General features: G+C 37.6%; 1 protein-coding gene across 1 annotated transcript in view; it reads right to left on the bottom strand.

Moving 5' to 3' along the window:
• Positions 1-11,915: 11,915 nt before the first annotated feature.
• MTPAP (mitochondrial poly(A) polymerase) overlaps positions 11,916-26,518 on the bottom strand; it is a 28,455-nt gene continuing 13,852 nt past the window's right edge. Inside the window, exons 5-9 of the mRNA XM_082619970.1 lie at positions 26,214-26,425; positions 22,769-22,995; positions 14,742-14,834; positions 14,587-14,660; positions 11,916-12,892 (exon numbers count right to left, since the gene is read on the bottom strand). Coding sequence (XP_082476096.1) covers positions 12,545-12,892; positions 14,587-14,660; positions 14,742-14,834; positions 22,769-22,995; positions 26,214-26,425 — 954 coding nt within the window. The 3' untranslated portion in view covers positions 11,916-12,544. The remainder of the gene's footprint in view (positions 12,893-14,586; positions 14,661-14,741; positions 14,835-22,768; positions 22,996-26,213; positions 26,426-26,518) is intronic.

Raw genomic sequence — 26,518 nt, 5'->3', positions numbered from 1 at the left:
TAAGGGGGAAAGGATCTGGGTAGGGTTTCATACCTTTCCCTCCAGGCTGGCACAATGAGAGACCATTTCTCAGAATTTTCACGTATCATTTCTGTGAACACCTGGTGAGGTTTGTGAAGAAAAGTATACACCTGGATGTAATTTTCCCTTGTATCTGCAGTCCCCACAGGCTCCAAATTCTGTCACCAATCCAACTTGGCTTTTACCTATTTTCTAAGAATCCTAGCTAAATTCTTCTTACTGATGTTTAGCTGCATCTTTCCCAGGTAAGCTTGCATCTTGTCTCTCCCTGCATGTGCTCGCCTCTCCTTAGATTTGGGGCTAGCTTGTAGCACTTCAACCTCCGCTCTCTAATGAGTTCAAGAAAGTTGTGAACTTGAGGTCTGCTCAAGTTTCTTCTTCTTGTGGTTGTAATGGTGAGAGTGATGATCATTCCAGCTCACTGCATCCTCAGTGGAAGCTGGTCCTAGATTAAGCATGTTTAGCCTTAGTAAATACTAACTAGATTCCCAAAATGGCTACAGTATATCATTTTACATCCAAACCAACAAAGTATGAGAATTTTAGTTGCTCTACCTCCTTGTAAACACATGGTAGTATCAATCATTTTTAGGCAGCATCTGATAACCTCTGATTTCTGTCTCTATAAATTTGCCTATTTTAGATACCTCATATACATGGAATCATACAATATTTGATTTTTTGTGTCTGGTCTATATCACTTAGCATGTTTTTTAAGACTCATCCACATTGTAGCATGGATCAGAATTTCCTTCCTTTTTAAGGCTGAATAATACTTCATTTTATTTATAAACCATATTTGGCTTATTCATTTAGCTATTCACCTGGATCATTTCCACCTTTGTACTATTGTGAATAATGCTTCTATGAACATTGGTATACAAGTATCTGTTTGAGCCTCTGCTTTCAATTCTTTTGTGTATTTCCCAAAGAATGGAATTGCTGATCATATGGTGTGATCATTCTATGTTTACTTTTTGAGGGACCACTAAATGTTTTCCACAGTGCTGATCCTTTTTACATTCCCACCAACACTGTATCAGGGTTCCCATTTCTCCACATTTTTGCCAATGTGTGTTATTTTCCATTGTTTTAATATAATAGCCATCTTAATAAGGGTTTGATGTGGGTATCTTACTGTGGTTTTGATTTGCATTTCCCTAATGACTAATGATGTTGAGCATCTTTTTAGGTACCTATTGGCCATTTGTATAGCTTCTTTGGAGGAATGTCTATTCAAATCTTTTGCCTATTATATTAAGTGGGTTGTCTTTTTGTTGTTGAGCTGTAGGAGTTATTTACACATTCTACATATTAATTCTTTATGGGATATATGGTTGGCAAATATTTTCTCCCGTTTTGTGAGTTGCCTTTTTACTCTACTGATACTGTCCTATGATGCATAAAAGTTTTAAAAAATTTTTATAAAGTCCAATTTATCTATTGTTTCTGTTTTTTGTCTATTCTTTTGGTGTCTTCCCTGAGATCATTAGTAAATCTAGAGTTATGAAGTTTTCACCTATGTTTTCTTCTCAGAGATTTATAATTGTGGTTTTACATTTAGGTCTTTATTCATTTTGAGTTAATGTTTATTGTAAGGGTTCAACTTAATTCTTTTGCATGAAAAGCCTGTCCTTTTATTGTTGAGTAGTCTTGGCACTCTTGTCAAAAATAGACAATATTTATGTGAGGATTTATTTTCAGATTCTTTATTTTATTCCATTGCTGTATATGTCTGTCTTTATGCCACTGTTTTGAGTACTGTAGCTTTGTAATAAGTTTTTGAAATCAGAAGGTGTGAATCCCCCAGTTTTGTTCTTCTTTTTAAAGATGTTTTGTCTACTCAGGGTCACTTGAGATTTCCTATGATATTGAAGACCTAACCCTCAGGGTGACAATATTTGGAGATAGGGTCTTTAGGCAGGTAACTAAGGTTAAATGATGGCATAAGGGTGGGACCCTAATCTGAAAGGATTGTTTTGGTTTTTTGTTTGTTTGCTTGTTTTTTTGGCCATGCTGCACAGCTTGCAGAATCTTAGTTTCCTGACCAGAGATTGAACCTGGACCCCCTGCAGTGGAAGTGCCGAGTCCTAACCATTGGACTGCCATGGAATTCCCAGTACTCTTGTCCTTAAAAGAAGAGGAAGAAACACCAGCGATCTCTCTCTTCACAATGTGAGGACCCAGTGAGAAAGCAGCCTTCTACAAGCTAGGAAGTGAACTCTCACCAGAGACCAGCCCTGGTGGCAACTTGATCTTGGACTTCAGAACTGTGAGAAAATAGACTTCTGTTGTCTAAGCCACTTGGTATGTGGTATTTTCTTATGGCAGCCCTCGCACACCACTACCCAACTAGTGTGTGTACATGGAGGGGGGAAAATCAATACTGGAAGTGAGAACAGTCAGGGGTGACAGCAGCTTGAGCTAGGGCGTTTAGAGTGGAGATGGTGGGAAGCAGACACAGCTGGGCTATGCTCTGGGGAGTAGCCCGCAGGACATGCCAATGGGCTGGAACCTGAGGATGTGGGGAACAAAGGTATCAAATTCCAGGTATATAGGGAGGTAAATAAATCAGGCCAACTTTCCATGTTTAGTTTGGACTTTAAGAAGAACCATTTAACTAAAAATGAGAAATAAGCTTGAAGATGAATCAGAAGATATTTTCAGACAGAAAGAGCAGTGAAGATGTATAGGTACTAATTATCATTTTATACTATGGTGCAATGTATGTTTTTTTCACATAACAGCCTCCTGCAATCTGAGTAAATGGAGGCAACAGCATCTGAAAGAGACATAAGCCACTTCCCCCAACTCATCTACATTTCTTCCACACAGTAACGAATGACTCCTTCCCTCAGTGGAGGAAGAATGTACATTATGACAAAGGTCTATATTGCTCCCAAATCATTTAGGCAAATATGAGAATAAATATCTTTTTTTTTTTTTTTGCGGTACGCGGGCCTCTCACTGTTGTGGCCTCTCCCGTTGCGGAGCACAGGCTCCGGACGTGCAGGCTCAGCGGCCATGGCTCACGGGCCCAGCCGCTCCGCGGCATGTGGGATCTTCCCAGACCGGGGCACGAACCCGTGTCCCCTGCATCGGCAGGCGGACTCTCAACCACTGCGCCACCAGGGAAGCCCTCTTAGGGCTTTTAAGTACAGATAAGAAAATCAGACAATCATAACAAATGCCATTAAATTGATAGGCTAAAACTAGTATTTCAAAATTTTCCTAAATATGTGACCGGGTATGCTTTTGATGGTCTTGGATAACAAATACTCCGCATTTTCCAGTGCAATGAACTTTTTATTTTTAAAGCAAAACAGATTTCATTGCACGGAATTTAAAACATACTGTAGCTTATGTAACTAAATTTAATGGCCTAAAATATTTTCTCCTAAATCACGCTGCACATATTTTATTAATCTATGAATAAAATTTATTCCAGGATGGTACTGTACATATTTAATCATAGTCAAATCTTTCTTCATCTAGAAGATCAAATATAGCTAATATTGCTTAGAAAACGGAAACTACAGAGGGCTTTAGAATTAAGAAACATTTTAAAACACATTTAAATTCAAATACTACTTAACACAATTTTCACCCTGAAGCGTCGAGAAGGTTGAAGTACTGGCTTTGTTCAGAGCAACCAAGATAAAAACACCAAATAATTTCAGTTTTCAAAATGATTTTATTAAATATTTAGAGACTTGAATTAAGGTTTCTGGCAATATGGCAATGCTAGGATACATGTAGCAAATTATAAGTTGAAAACGAATTCAAAATTATGATAGCTATTTTTAATTGTTACCTCTCTGTTACCTAAACAAATATAGGCTGATAATATAGCCGAAAAACTACAAATATGAAATAGTTAAATATTAGAAAAATAACTTATAGAAAAAAAAACCGAGTTATTTCACTGATGTAAAAATGCACTAAAATCCTGCGTTCATAAATAAGATACTCTAACAACATATGCCTAAAATTCAAAAGGGAACTCTATTATAAATCATAAAATTTCCAAGGAGCTTTTTGGCCTAAAATGCTTTCATTCTTGGTCTCAGCCCAGATAAATATTTTGGAAAACTGGAAGAAAAATTGTATTTCACAGTTGTTTGAGGTGTCTGAACATGGTTGGAAAAAGAAGATATTTTTCCCATTCTTATTTGGGCGCTTTGCCACTCATTCACACATGGCATAAATTTAAAATTTCAATTGGCATGGACAAAATCCTCTATGAGGAAATCACAATCCAGAAATAAAAGCTAGAAATTTCTGATTTCTGAAGCCGAGCACAGAACACCACCTGCAGAACCTTGTTTCCTCAAGGGTGAACTAGGCTTTCACTCCAGCCAGGTGTCCGCACTGCTAGGTAAAGCCCAACTCAAGGCTTCTCGGCAACTGAGACATCATGTGAAAGCCCCTTAGAAGGAAGTAAACTAAATGAACAGTATACATCATTCCTATAAAATTAAAAAAATATATATATATACACACACACACATATGGGATCAGAAGCTGGAATCAAAAAGAACTCAGTGGCTTCCAGTAATGGCAGTCTAGGCAGTACATACCAACTCTCTCTCTCTCTCTCTCTCTCTCTCTCTCAGCTGTCTTTGCAGCTGGGCAAGACAAAAAGCAGTTGCTTGAAAGCATCCAAACGCTATCAAGGCAGTGAAAACCTACAGGACTGCAGAGACGCAGACCTACACTAGGTGAGCCTAGCACGTGGGACTGCTTTCCCCACAGGGACGCCTGCGGATGAGGCAATCGGAGCTGAGCAGGGCTTTCAGAAGGATCGCAGGGAAAGGGAGCTCAGGACCTAACGAGGAGAAGGGGCCCTGCTGAGCCCTCCTGGCTTTGGGCGAGGCTAGAATCTGGAACTGAGTCCAATTTCAAAATCTCAAGCCCCTTCTGGACCACAGTGATCCAGGATCATAAGTGCTCCCACCCATCTTCCAGAAGCAAAAATAAATCCGTTCTGAAGGGAAATCAACATCACCCTCCCTCAAGTAATCTATTTTCCACATACAGTGTCAACACACAAACCACCACCAGTCAGGCATCCTAGAAGTGAAGTCAGCATCACGAAACACAGAAGCAGACCAGATAATCAATCAACTTATCAGACAGACTTTATAAGAAAATCAAAGATGAGACTCAGAATTCTGTCAGAAAATTAGAAAAAATAATTTCAAATACCAGATAGAAATCCTAGAACTGAAAAAAAAAAACCTTACCAAAATTGAGTGAATGGGTTTAAAAAATTAGACACCTCTAAAGAAAAAAATTGATAAGCTGTAATATAGATTAGAAATACCCACAATGAAGAGACAAAGAGAAAAAACCAGGAAAGAACATGATTGAAAGTTTTCTAAAACTGATAAATATTTTTATGTCATTAATGTTGAACAACTCCACAGCACAGAATCATATGCACCAACAAAATCAGCACCATCCATGTTGTGGGAAACTCCCTAAGACAGATAACCCCATATCTTCAATAAATCGCAAAAGAAAAAAAGAGATGAAGTATAAACCTAAGAATTCAAGAGACTTCAGAAACAGGTCAACCAGTCACAACTTGGGGACCGTAACTGGATCATGATTCAAACAAACAGTCTTGGGAAAAAACAACTGTGACACCCATAAGACAATTGGAAACTTGAACTCTAAGTAGATATGAAGATACTAGAGAATTATTGTTTTGTTTGTTCTTCTTAGGTTTAATAATAATTTGTGATTATGTTAGAAAAAAGCTCTTATCTTTTGGCAGTAACTGACATATTTACAGATAAAATGATAGAATGACCGAAATATGCTTAAAATAATACAGATTGGGTAAGTAAATGGGTTATATATTAAAGCAAATTTGCCATGAGTTAATTATTGAAACAGGTGATGGATTTATGCAAGTTCATTATACATTTCAGTTTACTTTTGCCTGGGTTCAAAATTCTCCATAATAATAATGTTTTATATAATTATCTGTAAGCTTGACCATCTTTATTGTTTACTTGTCCATTTTAATTGCTTCTATAATATAGCTTTGTTCTGCCTATTACTTATACATTTGTGGAGCTCATTATTAGAAAAATTGGCCCTTTTTCCATTAGTATCAGAATTTTGTTTATGGCTGTTTTGTGGCATAGCTTTCCATTTTAAAGTAGTCAAATTTATCAATATATTCTTTTATAAATGCATGTCATACTTGAAAAGGCACCCTTCCCTATCCCAAGTTCATAATATTCATCCAGGGTTTCTTTAGTACTTTATGATTTCACTTTCTCCCCCTCCACATTTAAATTCCAACCCACCTGGAATTTATTTGGGTATTAGAGTGAGACTAGGATCAAACTATTTTTTTTCCAATAGCTACCAGTTGTCCCAACACTATTTACTGAATAATCCATCTTTCTATTGAGTTGAAATGTTGCCCTTTATCATATCACTGTAAATTCCCTTATATATCTTGAGTATATTTCTGTTACTGTTCCATTGCTTTGTCTATCTCAAACCAGTAGTATTGTTTTAATTACCGTGCCTTATATTTTAATGTTATTTGTTTAATTTTTAAAATTTTTTCTCCTATTTTTGTATGTTTATTCTTCCTCATACACTTCCAATGACTTTCAAGTTTTCTTTAAAAAATTCTTATAGAATTTTAATTGACTGCATCATCATTAATTGATACATAGGCAAAACTGTTACCCTTACACGAAGCCTTTCTATCCAAGAACAAAAATCATTTTTCTGGCAATTCAAACCTTCCGTCTCTTGGTATGTCTCAATTTAGAGGGTCTGGTACATAGCAATCATGGGTAAATGTTTACTGAAAGCTTAAAGCTCTGTACAGTTCCAAGGTATCTTTAGAATTGCAATAAATAAACACATATAATTTAATATTAATTTACCATAAAAGGTACTTTGACTCCTATTCCTTTGAAAATTGATGGTTTACATGGGTACTCAGAAGAGGGAAAACAGTGGGTTGGGAAGCTAGCTAATACATTATTGTATTAAATTAGAAGAGAGGTAGTGACATAAACTAAGCCAATGGCAACAGAAATAGAGAGATTAATTAAACAAGGTGAAAAAAAAAAGGAGTCTAAAAGGATCCCAGAGTCTGAGCTATGGTGGCAGAGAATTATGATACCAAAAACAGAAATGAGCCAATTATGAGGTCAGCCAGTTCTGAGGAAGAAAATAATTTTAATTTAAAACAGGTTGAGGGACTTTCCAGGTGGTCCAGTGGTTAAGAATCCGCCTTCCAATGCAGGGGACGTGGGTTCGATCCCTGGTTGGGGAACTAAGATCCCACATGCTGTGGAGCAACTAAGCCTGCGCACTCTGGAGCCTGCACATCTCAACTACTGAGCCCGTGCACCACAACTAGAGAGAATCCTGCAACGAACAGCCCGCGTGCTGCAGTGAAGACCCAGCGCAGCCAAAATAAATAAATAAATAAATAAATAAATAAATAAATAAAACAGGTTGAATTGGAAGTAAAGCACAAAGTCCAGTGCACAATGATGAAGTTCTAGCGGTGGGACTAAAATAATCATTTGACAGTCCTATGTCCAGAGATGAGGATGAAGCTCTGGAAATCAGTGTTATATGAAAAATGTGTTCATTTGAACACATCTTACCACTTAACAACAGATAAGTGAAGTGCCACTGCTCACTGTTATTCTAGTCATCACTTTTTTAAAAAAGAAAGAAATCAAAATATAAAAATATTTTGATCAAATTAAAAAATATATGAAAAATGCTGTAATCCTCTTTTCTAAAAACTCAATTATATAAAGCTGAAGAAGACCACTCAGTCCTGGTAACTGAGCTTTACAACCAGTGATGCCATGAATCAAGCAGGGAAATGCCAAAGATACTTACTTTAGGTTTGATTAGAGAACTGGGGGAAAAGGGGACATTATCACATAAATCATAAACAAACAATCCTTCTAAAATCACCAAAATTAATTGCTAAAGAAGAAAAACAAGGTGAAGCGTGTGCTAGTTTTATACTGACAGGCATATCTATAGAATTATAATAAACATCTCACATGAAGTAAAAAAAAAAAAAAATCAGGCTTTGAGTTTCAAATTCCACTGCAAGACATCAGCCAGCTTCATAATCCACCTTTTACTCAGTTTTTGAGACAAAGATATGTTAATGTTATTTCACACCACTCTCCGAGCCCATGTGAAGTTTAGCAAAGATTAATTAAAACTCTAATCATTAGGCTCCATTAATCTAAGCCAAGTACCAGTAACTCTGTAATAGGAAGCTTCAAAATGTATGACTTCCACTGTACCTGACACGTTAATGAATTTTGGTGACACAGAATATAACACAAACCTAATTTGTAATCTTTCATTAACTTGCTCCATTTTATTTGACGGCATCCATTATAGTAAGTTTTCAATGTGTCATACTTCAAAATAAACCCAGAAAATCATTTATAATTTATATTTTTCATTAAGTTGGACTTGCTCTATTCCAAATTAGGTATTTTATCATACTATGTATTCTTCACAGTGTAACATTTACTGTTTCAAATCCCATCTTTCCAATACTCTCTTTAAAACATCTCAGCGCCCCATCCTAAAAGATCAGAAACTTTGCAGTGACAAAAAAAAAAAAAAAGTTTAAATGTATTCATCTGCAAGTAGACAGAAAAAGTGAATAATGCCTTTAATCTAGTTTTGACTCCACTGAGCACTTAAAGCTGGGTGGATACACATATACACAGATAACATAAGGGATCACATTTGAAATATAAATAGTGTATTTTTAAAATAGTTTGTGGTGATTTATATATCCTGTATCATAGATATTTCTGATTAAAGATTCCATCTAAAATAGACGTTTTCTGGGAGTTGCTCCATGGGAATTCCAGAGGAACATTGTAATGTTTATATTCGTTGGAGTATGTATCCACAAGAAATTGAACTCAGCATGGAAACTAAAATAAGCCTTTCAAGTATTTAAAATAAATTTTCCAACATCATCCCAAGGTGAAAAGTGACTTCTGATCATGTTTTCATTCCTTTCCAAGTATATACTGCAAAGAATTTCTCATTAGGAAGGCTTTACATAAAATTACATACCATGACCTGATGATATTTCCTGATGATGGCTTTAAGCCACTTAAACTTTGCCTTCTTGTTAAATACTCTTGTGAGGTATATGAGAGTCAGCTTCTGGACCTGTGTGGAAAATTTAACAGCCAAATTTTATCTAACTCAATGATGGAACCTAAGGTACTCAAATTTGCTAAGAAAAAAGGAGCAGCGCTTGATAACTACTTGGTATCAACAGATCAATCATCTAAAGTACTGCTTTAATTTTTATTACTCTCGTACACAAAAACCTTCAATGCTTTACCGCTGAAAATATACTCAACCTCCTTAACTCGCTGTCCTTCACCATCACGCTCAACCTCGACTCTCTGTTGAGTATCACAGCAAAAACCCCACCCTAGCCGGTCAGACGGCCCGCACTCCGAACACGCTTCATCTTCCCGATTCCCATTTACACTGCCTTCTGCTCCCAGAACGATAATCCCTACGGGCCCTCCTCTGGTCTACAGGGATTACAGTTCCTTCAAGGCCTACCCTATCCTATTTGATGAACATCAGCCTCTTCTGACTATCTCCGGTAGAAAAGGTTTCTCCCTTGCTACAGCGTTTTGAATGTTCCCCTCCCACAACGGTTCCTGAGGGGGCTGAACCGAGATACTAGGACAGCTACTCACTAACTGAGCACCAAACTCTGGAGAGTGGACAAGAGAGCTGCTACCCGGATGTGCTGCGACTGCTTGGTGGCTCTTCCTGCTGGTTTTGCTGCAGATGCTCTCTGTGCAGGTTTACATTATACATGTGAATGTGGCGTTTGCCTACTATGGCAGCAGCAGGCTGTAAGGAATTGAATAGAGCTGTATGTCTAAGGCCAAGTGATTTCTAGGAACATGAAGTGACTTGAAACAGTCTAATTCTGGTCTCACCCTAGAGCAAAACAAAGAGCTAAGTAGTGAATGACAGCAGGAAGAAAGTCCAGCTGCAACTCTTTTTATCCTCTTCTTCTCTACGATGACTGAAGGTTTGTGAATGAGACAGATTATACGTTGTTTTCCTAGAATGTCTGGACAACTCTCTGATTTCCTAAAAACGGATAATAATTCCAGGAATTAGACTAGTGGGCTATAAAATCAGGAATGATGTATACTGAAATCAATCTGATCCAGGTAGGCTCACATCAAAATTACTTTCACACAGAGAATAAAACTCATTGTTCATGAGAGTTAGTGGAGGAAAGCCTCATAATAGCTAGAAAAGAAAACCTTGAAAATTTTTCCTTACCTTCACTGCTGCAATTAGTTTTAACTAAAAAATGGCAATGACAACTGCTGATTATCCCCTAAGATGTAATAAAAACTATCTTTTAAAATTTGCTAAGTGATACGATGAACTTATGAAAAAACATAATAAATGTGTTTGTAGTCATATGCAGTTTACTGGAATGAAAACTTCATGTTAAAAGATTAGTGTAGGGACTTCCCTGGTGGCACAGTGGTTAAGAATCCGCCTGCCAATGCAGGTGACATGGGTTCGTGCCCCGGTCCGGGAAGATCCCACATGCCGCGGAGTGGTTAGGCCCATGAGCCATGGCCACTGAGCCTGCACGTCCGGAGCCTGTGCTCCGCAACGGGAGAGGCCACAACAGTGAGAGGCCCGCGTACCGCAAAAAAAAAAAAAAAAAAAAAGATTAGTGTAGGGACCTCCCTGGTGGCACAGTGGTTAAGAATCCGCCTGCCAATGCAGGTGACACAGGTTCAATCCCTGGTCCAGGAAGATCCCACGTGCCGCGGAGCAACTAAGCCCATGCCCTTCAACTACTGAGCCTGCGCTTTAGAGCCCGTGCTCCGCGACAAGAGAAGCCACCGCAATGAGAAGCCCACACACTGCAACGAAGAGTAGCCTCCGCCTGCCGCAAAAAGATCAGTGTAGATTAAAACTCATCCCATAATTAAATCTCATTCTGAAAAGTAAAACAGACCTGGAGTGTCAAAGTTATTCTATAAATTACAAAAAAGAATAGAAGTGCTAACACATATACATACTTTATGTGCTTAAATGACCATTTTAGACTTAACACCAACCAAAAAATGAAAATGTCCAACCAAATATCTGTGAACAGAAAAAAAAATCATTTCATTTAGAAACTTAAATATTTATGCTTTTTAAACTTCTTTTTAACTCTCAATACAGATTTCCGGCCCAACAGAATTAACCTCATCAAAAAACAAATGAAAAACGGCTTTTAATTTAAGGACACCGCCTGTATAGAAGAACACTGATGCCTGTTTGTTGGTTTCAGATGTGAAATCAAATAGCACGGCACATGGGCACAGAACTTACTTGTTTCATGACAATTCTATTAATGAGTTTCCCATAATGCCCCAAGCAGAGCTCATTATCGTTTCTGACCTAAAATTTAGATGGGAAACTATTGTGAAAACCAGTACAAATGCTACATCTGTATTCTGAGTAGCAACAATAATAACTATATACCACAAACATTACAAACATGTGCTAGGTGCCAGGCCCATGACCTTGCACTTTCCTATGGGCCTCACCTAACCTTCACAGGCATCATCCCCATTTAACAGAAGAGAAAACTGGGGCCCAAAGCAGCTGAGTAATTCACCGTGAAGTCAGCTGGCTCAAGTGTGTATTTTCCAACACTATATTTGCTGCATAAACTAAAAGTTACTCTACAGAGATTGTAATGGAAATAATATTTCAATACATACGTATTCCCCACAGGGAGAAAGGAATTCTTAAAAGAGAAGTGAAGGAATATTGGCAATACCACATACTAGTAGAAAAAGGATTTTATTTTTGAAAACAGAAAAATTAACTAAGTAATATTTTTAAATACAGTGTACTAGCATTTTCATATATTTGGCTTAGAATACCTAGAATGTAGTAACTGAAGTGTCTGCATTCATCTGTTTTAAAAACATGAACATTTTTGGAAATCAGTACCAATCTGTTTTTATTTATATGTGAATAAGAATACTTTGAAGAATACAAAAATAAAGAGTACTATCAAATTCTGCAGCTTTATTGTATTCAGTGCCTTCGTATGTACATACCTAGAAGTCCTTCTAAATGATTTACACCCAGAGACTGATGCAGATTTCAACAATGGTTTGATTGTAAAACTGATTTTTCCCACTTGCTTTGTATATTTTATCTGAAGTATATTCCAATCTTCTTTCACCTGTTCCCATGGCTGGTGTTTTAATACAGTGCCACTGGCTTTCAGACTGAAAACATCGCAGAATGTCAGACCAGTTTAAGGGGCCCAATGAGAAGATCATGAAAAGAGAGACATCGGGTGAAAGTGTGATCTGCCAGAATTTCACACCATTCTTCCAGGTAGTCCAGTGATCACCTTATAGGATAAAACCAGTTCTGAAAGCAAAGGAGCAGCCATTATGCCTGAGTACTAACTGCTCTTTACCCCATTAGTGGCTGTGGAATTTTCTGTACTGCTACTTTTTATGGATTCCAACAAGTTTTTAATTCTTTCACTTGCAGGCTTCTTTTTCTTCTTGGCAAGAGACATACCATTTGCTACAGAAGGTAGCAGCAGGGCTGCCAGCCCCCAGGGCTGATTATTTGATGGCGAAAGGCGATCTTTATCTTCCTGATGTAAAATCCAGGCACTTTCTCTAGCCAGATCTATAAATTTTTGCAGCTGACTTTGACTTACATTTTTGCTAATGTTGAGAGAAGTTTCAAAAGGATTCTGAATGTGCAGTGGAGAAGATTCAGGTTTGTTTTGTTCCCTTCCCTACAGACAATTACAAGGAAGAAAAAGATGTATAAATATATGAAGGGCTCGGATATAAAAACTGTTTGGTTTAATAAAACGTCAAAAATGCATAAAATACCAGCATTAACTTTACAGAGTAAAGAATTTCTTCCCCAAGGGGAGTGGGTATATATGCATGTTATGAGTTAGTGTATATGTGTGTGTGTACTTCTGACTGATTTTTTCCACTGTAGTTTTATGAATATTCTTTAGAGAAAAATAAATTAGGTTTATGAGCTATGGATGATGATGTCACTGCTCCGATGAGAGGTATCTGGGCTGAGTCAACCAATAAAAGTATTTTTAAAATAACATAGCATTTACCTAACAGAATAGAGCTGGGAAAGAAAAAAAATATGAAAAAGAAAAATGGCAGAAAATAAGATACAGTTATGTTTGAAACTTGCTAAAAACATACTTATTACAGTGGGAATAGAAGCACACAAAATCAGAAGCCTTAAATTAAATATAGTAATTAATGTTGCACAAGTATGAAATGAGAAAGGAAGAGAAGGAACAAAGGATTATTCATTTAAAAACACTAGACGTTTCCCATCTACAATCCTAAAGATCCAACTTAAATAAGGCTCTGCCAGGTAAGATACAGAAATAAAAAGAAAAGCTAGAGCTACGAGTCACACAAACATCAGTGACCCACCAGCCTATATAACCTTTTCCTCTTCCAAATGATACCATGTAGATGACTCAGACACTGCAAACCCAGCAGTCAGGTCTCCAATGCGAGCAGCCCCTGTGAATCCCCTAACTCCTCTCAAGCCACTGCCCAGCAGGGTCCTGCCTGACCATCGCCTCTGAACCTTAAGGGGTAAGGGTACAGAGGGGTGAAGAACTGCCTATGCTCCGTGCCCTTTTCCTTCTAGACTGCAGTCCAGAGCTCTGTGCCTCTACCCTCTCCCAACCCCACACTTCCTTTCTTTTTTATTTGTTAAAAACAAGATCTCCATGAGCAGGATAAGGGTTAGGGAAGAATGAAAAAAGGAGAGGTGAAGAAACAAAAACAGAATATCTGAGCATGTGTTTTACGAAGCCAGTCTTCTAAGGGCTGTAACCAGATCCCCACATGCTGGGCAGAACAGACCCGGAGCACCATCTCAAGTATTTCCCACGTGCAAACAAGTTTTGCTCAGGGTTTACTCTGATAGATTCTCTTTAGGGAAAATGTCTGTCATTCCAGCTACTCAGATGAACCCAAATCATAATTCACTTGCCTAAGTAATTTAAACCCTAAGGGCTCAAATGGAGGGAATCATTCAAATCTATCTTTGGGACTAGGCATTCTGTTTCTTTCATAAAAACCCAAATCCAGTTTAAAGAGAACTATATGTAAAATCATGCTTTCTAAAAAACGTTCAGAATATATTCCACATTCTGAAGGACACACACACTATTAGTAGTAAGTGACACAAAGTTACTTGGCAAAGTGACAGAGGCAGATGTTGAAAAGAGCTGGTCTCTGCTCCTCCAGACACTAGATGACTGATCTTAGCCAAGTCATGCAGCTCCACTAGGGCACCAGTTTTCTTATTACTGTCTATCACCATAGAGGTGACATGCAATGACATTTGTGACAGTGCTTTGAAAACTAAACTCGTTAAATATTAGTGCAGTAGAAGACCACGTGCCTAATAACCAAACATTGAAACAGTATTTACCTGTCGAATATTAACGGAATTTTTATTGAATGCGAAATTTCCAAAATATTCAAAAAATTCTTTCAGTAGTAATTCTGTAAGAAAATAAAACAAGGAAAATAATAAGAAAGTCTGTTTCACGCCCAAAAAGGAACAAAGAAAAAGAAAACACCTACCTAGTGTTTCTGCGTTTCCTGAAGGTTTAATTCTATTGAAGTTGCGAACAAATGTACAGTTGTGGCCTTCTATTATACACTTATCTTCTGCATCTTAAATAAACAGAAATGAAAAATATTTAAATTCTATTTCAAAGATATCCCCTACTTCAGAAATCTATAATCACATAAATCCAAGTTATAGATAAATGTGTCCTATTATTAATCAGTGTTTTTTATATATAGTATAGACGGTTAGTAGGATTAAAACTCGATTAAAGAAGATTTGAGAGCAATTTTACTTCGGTAAAATTAACTTCACATGTACTTCAGCAAACTAGAATTGTCTATCAACACTCGATGATTCCTAATCTATCTTTTGAGGTCATCAGTTTTCTAGCTGAAAATGTAGACAGTTCCCATATTTCACCAACTTAATTCCTGGCACTATCTTTGATCAATAATATTTAATTTAGATTTCCAATTTCATTCTTATCACCCTTTTGTGCGTTTACTTTCAACAATTCATCCACGATACATACAAATTGAATGTTCTAAGAATTTTGAAAACCTTCCAGTAATTTCTAAGATGCAGGCCTCCAGAGTGACTGGGATTCAGTACCACACATTTAACAGCACTGTGGACTTAAAATATTCACCTTTCCTAACAGTATTTATATCTTCAGAGGTAATCATTTCCCTAGTTATCAATAAATGTATAGCTACCACGAAATCCTGCAACCATTTTAACCTACCTTCTACGGTACAACATGCAGGCAAACTCTCATTCTGAAAAGTCTAATCAATGGACACCTAAAGACGGCTTTGGCCTTCCCTACCTCCAAGCTGGCGCTCCAGCCTTGCTGTTCCGTGCTCCACCGGCACTTGCCTGACTGCGCTGTGACTGCACGCATGCTGTCTGCTCCCTTACCCCAGTCTGGGGCTACAGAGGCCACTGTCCAATCAGGCAGTGATGACCTTCCCTCCCCCCTCCCATCCAGTCCACAACATCAGAGTCCAGCGTACAGCGGGTACATAACCAAGAATCTGAATGATCGCTGATATTTGACTTTGAGTGCTTATCTATAACAGCCAGAAAGAAATTCAGAGAGAGATAAACAAGATTCCTTCAAACTTCTGTCTCCCCTTTTTTATGACTTTGGTTATTTTTTGGCTAAGACCTGAGTTACTGACTTAAGTATTCAAACAGCATTCCAGATTCTACCATTAATTCTAGATTCTAAAATTAATTGCTATTAATTTTAGTAGCAAATTTTATGTACTCTACTATACAACTGAAGAACTTATATACAGTTCCACTTAGATCTACTTTTTATGGGACCTGGGCATATGTTTTATTATTTCAAATTATCAACAGTTTATATTTTGTGTGACACAGGCCAGTCACATATATTGATGCTCTTTTAGCTGCTATGTCCTTTTTTTCCCCCAGAAATATAATTCTAATAGAAAAATGAGATCCACATTAAAGTATTTCTACATTAAAGTATTTCTAGGAATGTGCACTGATGAAAAACAGACTGTGTCTATGACTGCTGGTCTTCACTAGAAGAGTTTTTAACAAAGTAGTAAAACTTAAAGGACAAAAATTATCCTCTGATTTAAGATAGGGCCATTTTTGGTTTTTTTTTCAAAATCCCCAAGGCATTCAAACCTAAGAAACAACTCAGCTGTTAAAGTCTTCCCCTTTTTTCTCTCGCCCCTGTTTTTCTGCTATTAAACTATCACCTAAACAACAGCTACACAGTCCAATATAACAGCCACTAGACACATGCGGCCATTAAAATAAAAAATTCAGTTCCTCAGTCACACTAACCATATTTCAAGTGCCTGATGGCCACAGATAACAAGTGGCTGCCCTAATGTACAACATGATCACAGAAAGTTCTACTGGACAGTGCTGCCATACAGAAATGATTCTCAACCTACTCATACATAAGATACCCTATTACTCTTCATTAATTCCCGTGGCAATGACTTTCTTCTTAAATGTACTGTATGAAAAACCGGCAAAAATTCTTAACTAAATACAAACTTTCTCAGCTGTGGAAAAAATAGCCATGTAAGCACCTTAATTAACTCATAATAGAGTCCTTCCCCTTAAATGAACTTAAAAACTATATGAAAAAAATTAAGATTATGTATTTACTAAATTTGATTTTCTTGCTTCCTTTGGAAATCTTTAGATTCTCAATGATTGGTACAGCAATTACTGTTTTTCAACGTGATACATATGACAAATGAAATTCACTGAATAACATTCTCACAGACATATCCAGATAGATAAATGTACCCACATTTTTCAGGGAACTAACACTGAACTACCATAACTCATAATCTGCCAGAGAGATCACAAATGGCAAGAGTTGGTATACATTGATAGATTACTAGGGGCTGCAGTAGAGATCATCATATCTATGGGGTTATATAATTATTTAGGTTAATCTTTCTGTTCGAAAGAGCCAAAATCAACAGTGCACCAGACACATGCATTTCTAACAAACAACCTGAAGTGGACAGGCATCTAAATAAGGGACATAACAACAGACATCAAGTTTATATGCAAGCTGATTAATTTTTCTTTGGTAACAAACCCTTTATAATGTCCTACTTTTATAAGAAGAGTTTACTGGAATTAAACTTGAATAGCTACAATTATATAACTAACTACATTCAGCTTCTATTATAACTATTAACAGTGCCAAGCCTTCCGGGACGCCACGCGTCAGTAGTAACTGAGTGAGAGAAGCCAACAGGTGACAGGTGCCTCTGCCCCACTCACTTGTGAGGCTAACTCTTTAAAATTTGGGGGTGGGGCGGGGCTAACTCTTTAATATTTGGGGGTGGGGCGGGGCTAACTCTTTAATATTTGGGGGTGGGACAGGGCTAACTCTAATATTTGGGGGTGGGGCGGGGCTAACTCTAATATTTGGGGGTGGGGGGGTAACACACTCCGGCAGTTGCCGTTTTGCTTCCTTCTAGTCCACGCAGCCAGAGTGATTTTTGAAAATGCACATCCAAGGGATCGCCTCTCAAGTACTTGGATCCAACTGTGTGAAGACTGATGTCATGGTTGTATCCCCCCTTGAGAGCAGCTTTAACACCTCGTAGCTCACCCGACTCCAGAATAATTCATACTCAGACGCTGTTCCTCATACATGTGCATCTGTAACTCTGATAGAACTGAACTTTAAAAGCCACAGTCCTTTTCATCAGACACTATCAAGGGAGTGAAGGGAACCAGTGTGCACGTATTTGAGATACACAGATAAGCATATACATACAGAACACGTGACCAAGGACTCACATGCAGAATATGTAAAGAATTCCAGTGAGTGAATTAGAAAATGACAGATAATCCAACAGAAAAATAAGCGAAAGACTTACAGAAACTTCACAAGAGATACCCAAATGGCTAATACATATATGAAAAGGTGCTCAATGTTATTAGTCACCGGGGAAAAGAAAATCAAAACGAACCGTGATGCCACGACACATGCAATTAGAAGAACTACCGTAAAAAAAAGATAATCCCAGGTGTTGGCAAAGACCAACAGCATTTACAACTTGTATGTTGGGCCTGCGGGAGTTCACACTTTGGAACGCTGTTTGGCAGTGTCTCTACCAAAGCTCAATATACCCGAAGCCTGAGACTCAGAAACTCTATTCCTCAGATACACTGGACAGACATGAGTACCCGTGTTCAGTTCTCACCAAAAGAGATGTGCCAGGACGGTCACGCTAGCAGTACAGTTCCAGACCACAGAGACCCCAATGTCCACCGAAACAGAACTGAAGAGAACGTGTGGAATATTCACAGAACAGAATACTACATAGCAATGGAAATGAACGGCCCACAAATGCAACTCACTAATAAGATGAATGAGTCTCCTACACACAATGCTGAGGGGACAAGCCAGACACAGAAGAATACTACTCTGTGACAGCTTTTACATAAGAGACACTAACAGGTAAGATTCATCTACGCCATCAGAAGAGACTGGGCGGGGGAAGGTGTACAGTGACCAGGAAGGAGCGCGCAGCTGGTACTTCTAGGTGCTTTATCCACTCTGGGTGGCGGTTACAGAGGTGTGCTCAGTTTGCGAAAATCTACACACACACGCACACGCACATGCACTTTGATGTGTATAATATTTCAGTTGAAAAACAAAAGTATAAGCTCTGAAAAGTGCTTGCATTTGAATTCTGGCTCTAGCATGTTCTAACTATGTGAACTTAGGAAATTGAGATGATGCATAAAATTTTTAGCCAAGTGCCTGGCACTCAGTAAATTGTTACTGGGTCACAGAAAGCTAGCAAATAAAGCTCTCTTCTGGGGCTTCCCTGGTGGCCCAGTGGTTGAGAGTCCGCCTGCCGATGCGGGGGACACGGGTTCATACCCTAGTCCGGGAAGATCCCACATGCCGCGGAGCGGCTGGGCCCGTGAGCCACGGCTGCTGAGCCTGCGCGTCCGGAGCCTGTGCTCCGCAACGGGAGAGGCCACAACAGTGGGAGGCCCGCGTACCGTAAGTAAAGTAAGTAAGTAAGTAAGTAAGTAAGTAAATAAATAAATAAATAAGTAAGTAAGTAAGTAAGTAAGTAAATCAATCAATCAATCAATCAATCAATCAATCAATCTCTCTTCTGTGCTGGGGTCTCCGCATCAAATTTGCTGAAAACACTACCCAGTCGTTTCTTCCTCAAACCTTTAATTCGTCATAGGAAAGAAAAGCAGGAATCCTAAACAAATGAACTCTAATCAAACAACTGATTATAAGAGTAAGATGCTATATTAAAAGCATTAAACACAGAAGTAAATATAACAAAGGTAGCAAAGGCAAAAAAAGGGCAGAAAATGCAAGAAAATAAGACACATGGGGGAAAGTAGTAGCGACTAAGAAAAGATAAAGAAACAAAAATTCAAGAATAACCAAAATACGCAAGTTGCCATCATGCTCAGTACAAAACAACCTTTAACTTTAAAATGTTCATCCAACCATTTCAATCTATTTACTGAACTTCTCTAAGCCAGGAGCAGAAAATGCAGAGACGAATCAGACAGCCTGCCCTAGAAAAGCTTGGCCAAGGCAGGCAGGTAAAAGAACGACAACAATCTACCCGCTGTTACCATCCAGGTGCGCTCCAGGTGCTTGGGAGCCGACAAGGCACTGCCTCCTGGGAGGAAGGGGGGAGAGAGAAGCCAGGAAAAAGCTAACAAGCAAATCTTTGGACCGGGCATGTCCTCTCTGCCTTGATGATGAGGAGGTCCTCCAGGCAAGAAGAGAAGGCAGGAGGAAAAGGCCGCCTCAGGTGAAGGCACAGAGATGTGCAGAAGTGCAGAAGGGCTGCAGCTCCCGATCTACACACAAGAGGGAGGGTACAAGAAGAGGAGGAAAACGAAGACCACGAAGGACCCGAAACATAAGGATAAGAAGTTTGGACTTCAACTTCTGGATTTCAAACAGCGGTTGACAAAGTCCTAGAAGTGCTAACAGGCGTTCCAGAAATTGACGCTGCCTTCTACTAACAAACAAACAAGCGGGCAGGCAAGCAGGCAGGCAATCGAGTAAACGGGGTCCTACTGTCTTCTTTGTGAAACAACACAAATGACAGGCTCTACCTGAGTATCAAATGAGAGGTGCAGTTTAGAAGAAAAGGACTGTAACGGGACACAAGTCCCTCAGCTGCATAATTATGGAGTGCCCAAGATGGCTTTGATTATTTCACGATTTAACATTGTTTTTATTCTTAGCCATATACTGTTGAATGTACATCAGTATGGGACCACTGGTTAAAATCAGAAAGTATAAAAAACATGGATTCTGAAAAATACTTAAATGAGTAGGAAACAAATATTTTGACAAATTCTCCTCAAAATCATCTTCACCACATCCTTCATATGCATTCATCCACAAAAAATTCTTTAACAAGTTCAAGATTTCACTAGAACTTTAAAAACCAAAGATAAAAAAGTAGCAACAATTATATCAAATTCGCTTTACATTTATTGGCAATTCACACCTGTAATGTGCTATGTGGAAAGAAGCAACTGAAAAAGCCCCCAAATTTCTCTGACCATGTTTAAAAACTAACATGAAGAATTTTCAACAGCTAATTTGGTATTTTTAAGTAGAAAATGAAGGAATTCCCAAGCTAGTTTTGTCCGTTTTGATGCCATAAGATGTGCATAAATTTAAATTTGGTTTAAAATAGATTTGGAATAAAAACTCAACATGTCATTTTTAATTCGTTCACAAATCATATTCTTTTCCTGAAACAATTAGTGGAAATTAAAAAAAAGATACTAGGAAATTACTGAAGGATTTCAAGAGAGAGAATACTACAAGTAGACACGAATTTCCAAAAATCACTGTTAAGAATGGAGCAGTGGGAAGGAGAGAAGCAGTATAAACCTCCCGGGGCAGGGGTGCGAGGGGCCTGAGCGTGGCAGGGTGGCAGCACTTGTCAGACTGGAAGAGAACAATCACGATGTTAGCAGCAGTCAGCCCCCAACATAAACCTGCCTCAATTCCTCCTTTTTTTCAGCTTCTACTCTTTCTTAGCTTCTGAACTCCAAAATTCCATGATATTTCCCCAAAATGGTTTCTAGGAGAGCAGTCATAAGCATCAGGGCACACAGCACGGATTGAACAGGAAGTGCTATTTCCCGGTTGCTTAGTGGTGAGATCTACCCATGTTTTCTGTTTGTTTCTTACCTCTTTACTAGATTGAGTTACCTGAGAACATCGTCTGTGCCAAAAATCTCACCTGACACATAGTAAGTGACCAACAGATCTTTACTGAATGAATGACACCAAACGATGAGATGAGCACCGGCACGGACGATGCCCTTTATTCCAACCTCAAAGATGAGACACAGGCTCACCACTCCACCTCCCTGAAAACTTGCTACTTTCCATTAACCTGCCACATGGAGCTTTTTTTAAAGCTTACTTTCAAGCTGTACCATCACTTACAGTGTTCACAGGAAAGAAGAGATTACTTCTAATTTGAATAATAAGGAAAAGTGGCATGGAAGAGAACTTAAAAGAATTTAGAGAAGAAAAGGCACATTCTAGGAAGAAAAACACACAGCATAAATGAAAGAGCTAAGAGGAAATGTTACGAAATGTTATGTTATGTTCCCTTCGTGGAAGGGAACACATGAAGAGAAATGGTGGGAGAAGAAGTTGGAAAAATTGGATGTGGCTACAGGTGAAAATCTTAAACACCAAGCTAAGTCAACTGCTTGAGGTTTATTCTATAGGGAATAAAATTCCTTTAAGGTGATTTGAAACAGGGACGATGCAGGGATGTACTTTAAAAGAATTATTTGGCAGCAATATATAGGAGGGGCAGAAGATGGGAGTGCATATACACTTTGAGTAAATCCCTGAATTATCTTCCTTTTAGAATTTAGGACTGTAATACTTTAGTATCTTATCCAGCAGTCTATCAAAATTTCAATTTATTTAAAATATAAATTAAATAGTATACTAATTTTAAAACCATTTACCTACGATTCCTTATAAGCTTTAACCAAAAAAAAAAAGTTAGGATCTCTCTAAAGCAATTATGATCCAATAAAGATGCTAAAACCAAAAAACCAAAACAACATCATGAAACAGTTTTTAGCATCTCTAAGAGAAATCTGGAAATAGCTTCAGACTTGGAAAGCCATCTCTGAAGCTGGGATCCTATCAGAAGCTGCATCTGGGATATATTTTTTTCCAAGGTCATTCCAAGCTTGGTAAAACAAGGGAGAGGTTCCAACTGGCTCAGGAGATTGTAAACAACATTGCCAACTGACACGACAGAACTCTCAAAAAATTCTAAAGGCCTCGGCTTCACAAATCATCTGCTCTCATGACCCCTGGTGGACATTGAGAAAATTAAAAGCTCTTAAATTTTAGATTCATAAGGCTTTGAAAATACATGACCACCAAACACACACACATGGTTTTGATAACACATGGTAATTCTATCCATTCAAACGTCAGAGAGAAAATAGATGCTTCTAGTCTCACCTGCAAGGGTTTTTAGGTAGTCTAGTGTTGGAAGAATAGGGGGTGATCTCCTCTGGAGAAAAAAGATGACCATCACGGTAAGGGAGAAATTTGTAATCCAAGCACCAGGAATACTACTCGTTAACGAATGTGCTCGAGCCCAGCATCGGATACTGAACACCAAGGCTCTCACTCGGGAGTCCAGGGCACCATATATATAAAGGAGTTCAGAACTCTTCAAGGCAATCCTTCAAAAGAGAAAAATAACAGGAATTTTCAAACCCCCAAATTATGATCCTAGAGTAGAGTAAAACACATACCTGGGGACATATCTAAATATCTTACTCTATCTGAACATATTCAGAATAACAAGAGCAGATCATCAAAAGCATTATGTATTTGCAATATAAAATTTAACATGAATGGTTATACTTTCATTACCCTTAAAACATTCTTTTAACTGCTGACAACCACGATGCAGTTCTAAAAGCTTTAAATTTTTAACTCAAAGTTCCTAAACATGACCTAATAAGTGAAATACTACCTAAGCACCCTTTATTAACTATCAGTAAAGACACCAGCACATCTGTAAATAAGACACTTCACACTTCAGTTGCACACCTGGATTATCTAGTCCTTTTTTTTTTTTTTTTGAGCTATCAGTTCATGTGTTTATTTGTTGCACCCATTGCTTTTCCAGTGTTTTTGGGGGGCATTTAAGTACCCCTATAGTAAATTGTCCAGGTATGAGTCTAGAAATTTAGATCAGAGAAGATATAGACAGAATGAACAAAGTCAGCACCAGAACGTATTCGGGCTGTAGGCATTTCAGCCCGATGGTTCTGCAGATTAATTAAAATTTGAGCTGCAAGTTTATTTCTGATCTTCCTATCAGAAGTAGCTAGACACGAAATGCGGTCATTTGTAGGATTTACACTGGCCCCAAGGAGAAACATGATAATTCTTCCAGGGTAAAGATTTCCTGATAACTGAATTTCAAAAACAATTTGATCTCATTGTAGATTATAGGTGAAATAACCTTATACTTTTATCATCTAAATCAGGACACTTTAGAATGGGAAATGGGGGTTATCTAGTCCTTTGACAGACAAGGAAAACATTCTACTTATTTTATCAAGAAGGTATAAATGTCTTAAAATTCAGCCAAAATTACTTAAGTTTAATATTTATAAAAACCACAATCCATGAAGATAAAACGTCTATTAAGAAATCAATCTTCAGAGCCTGTTTTCAATAAGTTTTCTAGTCATAATGTTACAGTGCAAAGAATTATAAGAATTATTTTAAAATTAATCTCCTACTGATCAAGACATGTTTTTTAATTACTCAAAGAGCTGAGAGAGGGCACAGCATCATTTCACAGTATCAACTCCAAACTGTCTACTAAGTACCACCATGGATGGCATTTACTTCCTGAGTTTAAGGAAAAGAGCAGAAATGTCAAATTAGAAACTCATGGTGATTAAATGTTTTATCCATGTAAATGAATGTAAATTAAGCTGAAAATAAGTATCAAATAGTGCAAGGTATCTGATATAATAAAACAATGAGAGTATAAAAACCTGAAGCATATTAAAACAAAATTTTTAAAACTATACCAACAAGACCATGAAAATAACACTATTACAAAGATAAATGTCCTTTTAGAGACACAGATGTAGAGAACAAACATATGGACACCAAGGGGGGAAAACCGCGGGGGGGTGGGGATGGTGGTGGGATGAATTGTGCAACTGGGATTGACATGTATACACTGATGTGTATAAAATTGATGACTAATAAGAACCTGCTGTATAAACAAACAAACAAACAAAAAAACAACTAATGCTAAACTTTCTATGGGTTATTTGTATGGAAATATGTTAATATAAATGTTTCAGACATTACATGAAATTTCTAACAATCTTATATGTTCTGGTATAATGTTATGTCATAATTCTAGTTATTACTTTAAAATGTATATCTCAGAAATAACTAAATTTCCTTGTCAATTGCATTATTATGAACTTTCATCAAATCTTTAACCGTGGTCATTTTTAAGTCTTTTGTTATTTACAGACAGTTCTGGGTGTACTCTGATGCTTTTGCAAATATGTTCCTATAAAAGGGTTTCATCTTCAAGGAATTCATGGAAAAGACTCTGACAAGTACAGGTTTCTGGTAACTGACTATACTGCTGAACTGAATGAATAAGCATTTTCAGAACTCTAATGGAAAACTGATGAATTCATAAAAGTGCTAACAAAAGATCAAGATGAAAAAAAATTAATTACATGGGACTGAGTGAACTGATGAGGATGATTATAATTTTTGTGACTTTCTGTTTGAATTAAAAAAAACAATCCCACAAGGACTCAAAGGCAAAAAATAAATCAATTTTCATTGCAAAGTAAAGGAGCTGTTACAATGGAGGACTCCTGGACTGCATGTCAATATTATGACATGGTATGAGTGTGTTTCGTGTTTGGTAATTGCAATCATTATGCTTTTGATGTGGTCAGCCATTTACAATGCTTGGTGTCAGTCTATGTATCTCTTGTAAAAATAAAATACAGTGTGTATGTGTGAAAAAAAAATTCAATAGTTTAAAAACTATTCTGATTGTGTGGATTTATATAAAGGTGTTTCTCGCTAAAAAAAAAATTAATGATGTAATCTTTCACCTCTAAAAAAAGTCATTTTATTCTATTTATATACTATAAAGAAAATATAGTAATGATAGAAATACAGTGTATACTTTTATTATTCAAAAGTACTTAGCACTGACTTGTTAGTGAACACTTGAGTTTAATCAAAACTGCTCTAGATTGGATTTTCTGAATCTATTTGTAGTTCTGATTATGTATCTAGCAGATAGTACAGTGAAACCAAACGCATGCAATGAGCATACTAGAGTATAAAGAAACAAACTCCTCAGCTGAGACGTCTTCCCTACTGAGAACCAAAGAAAAGTCGTCAGAGTATAAAAGAACTTGTCATTCTCATCCCATGTGTTTTAAAGCAAACAGGTTGATAATAAAATGAAAACATGCTGAAGAAAAACTACGCAGTCTCATTAGGCTGCTCAGACCACCATCTGACTTAAGCAAATGTTACCTTTGTTTGGACACACAGTCGACTGCATCTGGAAGCAGCTGAGAGCACAAACCCAAGGTACTGCTTTATTTTCCAAGTGTGCTAGAAGGCTATATACTTCGGAATTTCTGAGTTGTTATCAGGCTACGTAAGTACGAACAATGAAACACAAGTCTTCTCAGAAGATGTTAGTTAGGCATGTTAACATTTTAATAATTGAAAACCCTACTTTTCAATTCAAGTGTTCAAATTTTAAAAAAAATTATTATTAAAGCATATAAAAGAGTCGAAAGCCATTGTTTCTGTACAAGAAAAACTATGCTAATACCTTATAACATTCACATTTAAGGTAATAAATAAGAGACCATACCTATTGTTAGTAGTCAAATCACACTGAAATCCAGAGGCCTGGTGTGAGAACCTGACAAGGGGACACCGAGCATTTAGTATTTTCTGTACTCCCACACAGCCCGGGCCAAAGTGGTCAAGGCATTCTCCTATCACAGACAGGATCTTCTGTGTTGCAATTCTTTCTGAAGGGACATTTTTCACTTGAAATTCCATCAGAAAATTTCCTGAGGCCTGAATAATAAAAACATTTGTAAATAGGAGCTTTTCATAAAAAAGGAATTTCTTAAAAAAACTTTTCTAAAAGGATGCTCTAAGTCATTTCTG

The sequence above is a fragment of the Mesoplodon mirus genome (genome assembly GCF_964341445.2).
Source record: "Mesoplodon mirus genome assembly, chromosome: 4".
NCBI lineage: Eukaryota > Metazoa > Chordata > Mammalia > Artiodactyla > Ziphiidae > Mesoplodon > Mesoplodon mirus.
The sequence above is the reverse complement of the archived record's forward strand: the minus strand, read 5'-3'. Positions and strand labels throughout refer to the sequence as shown.